At 45.7% G+C, this 9,134-nt stretch overlaps 1 protein-coding gene across 1 annotated transcript in view; it reads right to left on the bottom strand.

Moving 5' to 3' along the window:
* HTATIP2 (HIV-1 Tat interactive protein 2) overlaps positions 1-1,992 on the bottom strand; it is an 18,377-nt gene extending 16,385 nt beyond the window's left edge. The window contains exons 1-2 of the mRNA XM_003781179.3: positions 1,804-1,992; positions 1,283-1,478 (exon numbers count right to left, since the gene is read on the bottom strand). Coding sequence (XP_003781227.1) covers positions 1,283-1,478; positions 1,804-1,901 — 294 coding nt within the window. The 5' untranslated portion in view covers positions 1,902-1,992. The remainder of the gene's footprint in view (positions 1-1,282; positions 1,479-1,803) is intronic.
* Between the last annotated feature and the right edge of the window lie 7,142 nt (positions 1,993-9,134).

Genomic DNA, 9,134 nt, shown 5'->3' with positions numbered 1-9,134 from the left:
GTACAGTAAAACTTAAAAGAAAAAGCTTGAGGCTGGGTATAGCTCACGCCAGTAATCCTAGCACTTTGGCAGGCAGAAGCAGGAGCATCGCTTGAGGGCAGGAGTTTGAGACTAGCCTTAGCAGCCCCATCTATACAAAAAATAGAAAAATTGGCAGGTCGTGGTAGCTCACATCTGAAATCCCAGCTATTTGGGAGGCTGAGGCAGGAGGATAGCTCAAGCCCAGGAGTTTGAGGTTGCAGTGAGTTATGATGATGCCACGGTACTCTGCCTGGGCAACAGAGCCAGATCCTGTCTCTAAAAAAAGATGAAAAAGAAAAACAAAAAGTTGAGATGATCCCATCATCCAGGAGTTCAATAAGATGTTGGTTTTCTCCCATCAATTCTTTCAAAAGAATTTTTCTGGCACTGCACACAACATTGAAGAAAAATTAGGTTTTCACAAAGTGCCTAATCAAAAGATGTGCCAACAAAACTCAGCTCTTCTAAACACGGATCTTAAATTCAGTGTCCGATGACCATGAGTATCTGACCCGGCCCATGAAACTGTACTGTGAACATTTATTTTCAAGACCAGGTGTTATTTAGAATGCTCCTCTTATGAAACCTGTAGGACCAAATTCTGTAGTGGTGTCTCAGGATCACACCGTCTTGTTCACAGTTTAAATGGAGAACAGAACCTCCATGAAACTCACACTTCAGATATTTAGGGCAGGTATTTAGGAGGTTATCACCAGATCAAAGTCAGGTGTATCATTCACTTAACCATAAAAGTATAATTTACAGTGAAGGGAGTATTCTTTCTGCAGACACAAGCCGGGGACGCCAAGCAAGACAAATTCTTTTAAGTGAATAACCCAACTCTCACTGTCACAGACCTTTCTCACTCTGGGAAGAATTTTCAAATTCATGGACAACTTTAGCGATAAGTGCACAGAAGACAAAACAAGCAAAGTGATTGAGAAAACTGCCAACGTTACAAGATCATCCCTAGAAACCAGCTTATGTGATCCTGAAAACCGTGTTTTTCTGTCTCACCAGCCCCTATTACAACCTAGGCCCAGCTTCATAAAACTCGGAGGTGGAGAGAAGGGCTTTGCTCCAGGCTACACAAAGGCAGGGAAGCGCTTCCCAGACCGGCTCTCATGGACCAAATGTGCCCAAATGTTGATGCCTTCCCTGCCTCCATCGCTGGCAGGGCAGTGTTCTGCAGTTGGGCATGAAATTTGCTTGCCTCGCAGAATCACTGGGGATACACTTGAGACCCAGCTCCAATACCCACCACATTTTTATAAGCTTCCTCATCGAACGTGAGTTTCCTCCGGCCAATGAGTGTGACTTTGGAAAACAAGCTCTGTTCCAGAATTTGTTTTAAGAGCACTCTGCCGGTTTCTCCACTGGCGCCCAGAATGAAGACGGATTTATTCTGCATCCTGAAGTCTTCCCGAAGCTTCGGCAGCGCCTCGGTTTCGTCCATGCTGGGGAAATAACATCAACAGGGGCTGGTGTTAGGACGTTAAGGGACTGCGCGTCCTACCCCGGGGAGGAGGGCTGTTTATCTGTGCCGGAGAAAGCTATTGTCATTCTCCGCAGAATCCGCACCGGGGAAAGCGCTGAGTCACCTGCGAGCGCGGCGCCTCGGCCGTGCCCTCACCTGGGCCAACAGACACTTCGGAAGGGGCGGGAGCTGGAAGGTGCGCCTAGGTGCCACGAACTGCCGGCACCACCCGGGGCCCCTTCCCCCACCGCATCCCCGGCCCGGGAGGAGTGTGGGCCCAGCTCGGTCCTCTACCCTGGGGTTACCTGGGGGCAGCCCCCGGGCCCGCGTCTTCACTCCGCAGTAGGAACAAGGCAGCCACCAGAGCAGCCGCCGCCACGCTCAGCGCCGCTAACCCGGGCATCAGGGCATCCTCCCTACCCTCCCGTGGCTGCACCCCCCGGGGGAAGCCCGAGGGGCCCGAGGTGGCCAAGCCCGCCCCTACCCGGCTTCGTCTTCCGGGTTGACTTGGCCTAGACGCCGCCTCGCCCCGCCCAAAGGGGCGGGGTCTGCGACGGGCTCGCGGCTCCGCCGGGGCGCCCTGACCGTGCCCCGAGGGCACGTGCGCGGCGGGGTGACCGCTCCCTAAAAGGCAGGACCCGGTGGGACCTTCTCCCCGCGCTCTTCCTCACCCTCTAGACCAGCTCACCCAGGCCCAGACAGTAGACACCCCAGACTTGACCTTTGCTGGTCCCCCGAACTAATTTCAATTGGGTGTTGAAAATCTTCATCTCAAATTCACCCCGCCAAAAACTTAATCCTCCCCATCCATCCACCCCAAAGAGGAATAAAACTAACCGATTCCTTGCTTCGCTTAAGTGTCACTGTCCTTATACACACACAGTCATGCCCATCATACCTCCCCCTGCCCCCCAAGTCGGAAATGGGGCCATCTCATTTGGCTTCTTCTTGTTTTTGTTTGTTTGTTTGTTTGTTTTTTGCAGTTTTGGCCGGGTCAGGCTTGAACCCCCCACGCCTGGTATATGGGGCCGGTGCCCTACTCTTTGAGCCACAGGCGCCGCCCTCGTTTGGCGTCTTCTAGTCTTTACACATTCCAGATTCATCACCAAGTCCTGTCATCTCATCTACCTTCCAAATAGTTTCCTCATGTAATTCAAGCTTTCATCGTGTCTCACCAGTATAACTGGTCTCCCTGCCCAGGTCTTGGCCCACTTGGATCTCCTACATGGTTGGCCTAGAGAGACCTTCTACACCTGATTCTTCAGGGCAAGCTCTTCAAAGCGTAGATCAGTAGTTTGGATCATAATTATCTACATTGGGCTCCTCCTGGATCTGGGAAGTCCTAGACAGGGTTGGAATGATAAGCAAGAATCTGAACAATAAATTAAGTTGTGAATATTGGCCATTTGGGGGCCCCACCTCCCAGTCTGGATGCCAAATGAAATATTCTCTCCCCTATCTCCTTGGAAGTTACTGTATTAACATGCAGGCTTGACTAGGCTCAGCCAAGGAAATGCTCACAGGTTTCTCACTTTTGGAGGTGTGATGAAAAGACTCAGTGAAAGCCTGAAACAGACTTCAGCTGGGTAAGGCAAGGGCCCTGGATGGTGGCATGAAGTGTTGCTAATTTGTTTCTGAATCATGACGTTTTAGTGATTGTCTTGCTCCTAAAACATCTTAGCCTATATGTTGTCTTCTATAGCTAATGACTGTCACCTCTATATTGTACCTTCCAAAGAAAAAGGACAGTTCCAATAGGCAAAGTTAATTCTCTTAAATTTTGTTATAAAAACATTCCAACTTACAATAGACTTGGAACCCACCCAACTTTGTGGGGTGTTTTCCTGGGTCTACCTCAAACTTGGCTTTCAATAACTCAATTTATAATCACTAAGATGTGGAAACAACCTAAATGCCTATCAGCCCAGGTGCCTGTGGCTCAAAGGAGTAGGACGCCAGCCCCATATGCCGGAGGTGGGGGGTTCAAACCCAGCCCCAGCCAAAACTGCCAAAAAAAAAAAAAAAGATGGAGACTTTGTATCTTTTGTATTAACCTGGATGGAGTTGAAACACATTCTTCTTAATACAGTATCACAAGAATGGAAAAGCAAGTATCCAATGTACTCAAAAGTAGTATGAAGCCAGTAGACAATCTAATACCCACACAAGAGAAAAACTCAATTCAATTCAAGATGGGAGGGCAGGAAAGAAGGAGGGAGGAGGAAAGGGGATGGTGTGCTCCCATTTAATGGGCACAATGTAAGGTTACGTGGCACAGCTGCTGGGTGCAGGACACAACTACAACACAGGCTTTACCTAACAAAAGCAAACATTGTAACCTAACTGTACATTAATCTGAAATAAAAAAATAAAATAAATAAAATAAACTTTTATCAGGCCGGGTGCAGTGGCTCACACCTATAATCCTAGCAATCTTTGAGGCTACAGCAGGTGGATCACCTGAGCTCAGGAGTTTGAGACCAGCCTGTGCTAAAGCCAGACTCCATCGCTACTAAAAATAGAAAAAGTAGCTGAGCGTTGCGGCAGGGGCCTGTACTCCCAGCTACTCTGGGGGTTGAGGCAAGGGGATCACTTGAACCCAGGAGTTTGAGGTTACTGTGAACTACGATGCCTTGGCACTCTACCCACTGTGACAGAGTGAGACTCTGTCTCAAAACTAAATAAATATGTAAACTTTTATCAAATTATTTCTGCCTTAGCGGCCTTAATTTTGGTCAATGATACATGTTTTCATTATTCTTGGACAAACTTTTTTGGGGGGAGAGGCTTTTTATTTTTATTTTAAAGACTTTTTTAAAGAGCAGTTATAGGTTTACAGCAGAGATTTCTCACCTATGCACAACCTCCACCATTATCAACACCCCTCACCAGAGTGATACATGTGTTGCAATTGACAAATCTATATTGACATATTATTCCCATTGAAAGCCCGTACTTCACATTAGGCTTGTATACTTGGTGTTGTACATTTTCTGGGTTTGGACAAATGTCAAATGTATAGTGACATATATCCACCATTATAATATGACATGAAGTATTTTCACTGCCCTAAAAATCCTCTGCCTATGTATCCCCCCCCCCTTTCCTCTAACCCCTGACAACCACTGATCCTTTTACTGGCTCCATAGTTCTGCCTTTTCCAGAACATCTCTTGACATATGTTTTCATTACTCTTAGGTTGATACCTAGGAAAGGAATGACCAATGAGTTCTCTAAGGCAGATGTACCATTTTATACTCACACCCACTTGGTATCATCAATCTTTTTAATTTTAGCCATTCAAGGTCAAACGGCTCCCATCTTTCTTTCAGTGATCTGGCCCTGAGTTTTATTAGAGCATGTGGATGCCTGTTTAGATTTTATATTTTCCCCCATCGCTTGCAAGCCAGGGGAACCATGTGACAATGATTTAGTGGATGAGATGCAAGGAGAGGTAATACGTGCAAATTTTAACCTTTTTTTTTGGACACAGAGTCTCACGTTGTGCCCTGGGTAGAGTGCTGTGCCTTCACAGCTCACAGCAATCCCCTTCCTGCAGCCTCCTAAGTAGCTGGGAGTTTAGATGCCTGCCACAACACCCACTAGTTTATTTCTATTTTTAGTAAAGACAGGGTCTCCCTTTTGCTCAGGCTGGTATTGAACTCCTGAGCTCAGGCGATCCACGTGCCTCAGCCTCCAAGAGTCCTAGGATTATAGGCGTGGGCCAGTGCGCCCAGCCTGAAACCACATTTTTATAGAGAAACTACCTGCTTTCCCCTCACTTTCCCTCTCCTCCTTTCCTTAGCTAAAATGTGAATGTGGTACTGATGAAGCAGCTCTGGACATGAGGAGAAAACACTAGCAGAGAAGAAGTTGGACCTGAGTCCCTGAATGAACCCTGAGTTCATAGAATAGGGCCTCCTACCACCCAGCCTGCACTGTCTGACCACCTCTGGGCAGCGGGGGCCGGAGGGGAGGGGGATAAGCAACTTTAAGTAGGAGTCAGGCCCAGCCTCTCTCTTTCCCCTCCCTCTGACCTCCTGCTAGTACTCCTCCTGGGCAGAATTCAACCAGAAGCCAGAGGGAAGTTATATTGTGCAGACCAGTTTTGTGCACAGAGTAGGGTGGAGAGATGAAGAGAGGGAATTATTCAAGATATCAAGTGCATCCTCCCAGATTCAAGTACAGCAGAAAGAGCACAGTTGCAAGCTAAAGTCCCCAGCTGTGTCTCCTTAGCTCTGACTGACTCTTCCAACTGTCACTGTGGCCCAGGCAATGAAGCTGAGGGGGCTAACTCCTCCCACAAGTCTGAGAGTAGGGGGACGTAACGCCCCCATGGCAAGTACAGGTTACTATTATAGGAAGAAAGGATAAAGCACGTAAAATGCCACCTAAACTGACCATATGGCTTTCCCATTTATTATCCCCTTCATTCAGAAATCTGAATGCAGGATAATTTTTTTTGCAAAGGAGAGTTATAAATAAACGTATAGCATAGTTGAGATACATGGTTAGACAATTAAGTTCACAAACTAATCCTAGAAAAAGTGCTAGATACCTCATTGCTGAGTACCACTACGGTCACCTTCGAAGTACTGCCCTCGGTCATCTGGTAACCATAGTGATATTCAGCCATTACGTATGTATCACTTTTTCTTTTCTTTTTTTATTATTATTTTTTATTTTTACATATACATGTGATCATTGGGTTTCCACTTTTTGCCTTCACAGAATTAAAAAGTCTTAAAATTTACCAACAATAACAATGTTTAAGAGAAGGACTAGAAACAAAAACCTCGCAAAGAATGAATGAAGATAAATACATTCAGAAAAGAAATCAGACGATGGCTGCAATGAAGTATTAAGCAATAATAATAATAATACAAAGAAAGTAACAGTCACATTGTCAGATAAGAGTATGTCTATTATAGAATGCTTTGACTCTGAGGTTCAGTATAGAGTCATCAATTTATGTTTCAGTTTTTCTACACTAAGTTTGGGAATTCAACTGTCCAATCTGGCTGGGCACAGAGAGGTTGGATTTGGTAGAGGTAAGTGTACAGAAGGAAACACTGTAATGTCCCCCTGTCATAGGACAAATACATCCATGACTTGCATTTGGCAATGGAGGGAGATGATTTAGTGTGTCTATCATGGGCTTGACAGTAATTTTCCCCCTTTTGAAAGTTGAGGGCATGAAGAGTCATGCGCACGTGTGCCCACATGCTTCCTGCCTTCATGCTAACTGTTTTTATTTGACAAATGAAAAAACTGAGTCACATATCTGTTAAATATACAATGTAAGATCATAGAGTGAAACTTGGATGCCAGGACAACCACCTGACTATCCAGATCACTAACAAGATCGTGAGTGATGGACAACCTCCTGAGAGAACCTGGAAAGTCCTGAGCGATACCTGTGCAATTCTCGGATCTTGTTCAGGAAAGCTCAGTTCTTGTTTTTAGCAGATTGCGCTATATTCTTCAGGTTTCCTAGATCTTCTGGACAGGAACAGGGCTAGTTTTGAGAGGCTGTAAAACCACTAATGCCTGACATGAAGGGATGGAAGCTCTGGGCAGGCGAGGCCGAGGGGAGACTAGAGAAGCAAGTAGGACCCAGGCTGTGCAGGGCATCATGAGATATAGGATCGTTTATAATTATTGTCTAATTTTAGTTTTTTTTAATTTAATAGACTTTATTTCACTGTATTTATTGTTTATGGTTTTCTTCTGTATAAGGTAATAGCATATTACCTTAATTACTATTAATCTATTTATTAGCACTTCTTGCTAGTGACACATTTAATAAAAGTTTATAAAAGTGAGGAAATTTTCAAAAAATGTTACGTACAGATGAGTGATAATGAGCATGGAATCTGACCAATTCAAGAGGGCAGTATCCACAGGAGTCAAGTTTGGAAAAGCCTAGCATGCTGGGCAGTTTTTATTTGCACCTTCAGATCTACTTTCCACCCTCTGTGTCCTTTTCTGTGACCCCATGAGCTGACCTCTAAGGCTACCTCTCCCAGGTTACCTCGTCCTCTGGCTTCTGGTTGGATCTGGCCAAATAGGAGTCTCCAACAGGAAACTGAAGCAGGGCCAGAGGTGGGGAGGAGATTGTGAGGTTAGGGTCTTTATTCCCCCAAATTCACCCCTTGGAGGATTGCTATACCTCAACCAAAGAGCATAACTTCTGTCTGAGCCTCTCTTACACCTAAAGGTCCTCTTCCCAGGTCCCAGTAACCACCTCTTCACCTTACCCTTCATACCTAAAGTGATGAGGGCTCTCTGCTGTTCTAACATCCCTGTGAAGTTTTCTTTAGCCCTCTCATTCTCTTGTAAATATCTTTTACTAAATTCCCCCCAGTCATTCCATTGAAACACTCTGTTTCCAGAGGGAATCCTAACTGATACTCCTAATGTGGTGGAAAGCACGAACTCTGTAGCCAGACAGAAGTAGATCTGAATCCTGGCCACTCACATCATAGTTCTGTGACCTTGGGCAAATCCCAGTAGTTAAGCACGGTATTCGTCAAACCAGGAAGGCCCTGAGAGGTCAGTTGCCACATCTCTGTTACTGCTGTATAGCCCCAACCCTGGGGCAGTGTTTGGCACCCAGTAGGTGCTCAAGAAAAATGCGCAGATAGATTTCTCCATACCTCATATGTGAGACCCAGAAGGCGAGTAAGGGGTCAACCTGTCAAACACATTTACAGTACAGATGATGCCTTGTGCAAGCAGTGGGTCTGTGCAAGTAGTGGCTCTCAGACATGCTCTTTAATGGAGGCAGCAAAAGGTTAGTTCAAAAGAAAAATAAGAACGAAAAAAAAATGTGGCAGGAAAAACACTGGCAAAGGATGCCCCCCTACAAAACCACCGTGTCCTTGGAGATCATATCTCCTTTCCCACTATCACCCCACTTCAAAAGACAGTTCTCTCCTGAGAAGGATTTCCATTGAGACAGCATGTCTCCTTTTTGATAAACAAGAAGGACCATGAAGGAAGTTAAAGAGACCAGAGGGTCTCGGGGAGGGGACAATGACAGACCGAAGGGGCAGAGGGCTTCAGCAAGACTAGAGCTGGATTAGCAGAGCAGCCACAAATGTTGCGAACCCCGATGGCTGTAACTAATGACCACAAACTGGATGGGTTACCTCAGTGGATATTCGCTATCTGAATGAAGTCTGAAATCAAAGTCTCTAAAGGTGTGTGTGTGCCAATGCAGAAAATAAATCCAGATTGAGTTTCAGTCTCCCATGCCTGGGAGCATCAACACATCAACACTCTTGAGCAGTTGCAGCCACAAAGCACTAGAGGGCGCCAGAGAAAGTGGAAATGCTTTATTTTCCCAGAAACTGCTTGGTGCTGGAAAATCCCCTTTGATCTTTATTTATAGGGATACTTACGATCAGTGCTTTTGATTTTTAAAAATGGAATGATTATGAGCCGGGCGTTGTGGCGGGCGCCTGTAGTCCCTGCTACTCGGGAGGCTGAGGCAAGAGAATCGTGTAAGCCCAAGAGCTGCAGGTTGCTATGAAGTGTGACGCTGTGGCACTCTACCAAGAGCAATAAAGTGAGTCTCTGTCTCTAAAAAATAAATAAATAAATAATGAATGATTATGAGCATAAGTTTATC

This window comes from Otolemur garnettii, unplaced genomic scaffold, assembly GCF_000181295.1.
Source record: "Otolemur garnettii isolate 467f Iridium unplaced genomic scaffold, OtoGar3 scaffold00001, whole genome shotgun sequence".
In the NCBI taxonomy this organism is placed as follows: Eukaryota; Metazoa; Chordata; class Mammalia; order Primates; family Galagidae; genus Otolemur; species Otolemur garnettii.
The sequence above is the reverse complement of the archived record's forward strand: the minus strand, read 5'-3'. Positions and strand labels throughout refer to the sequence as shown.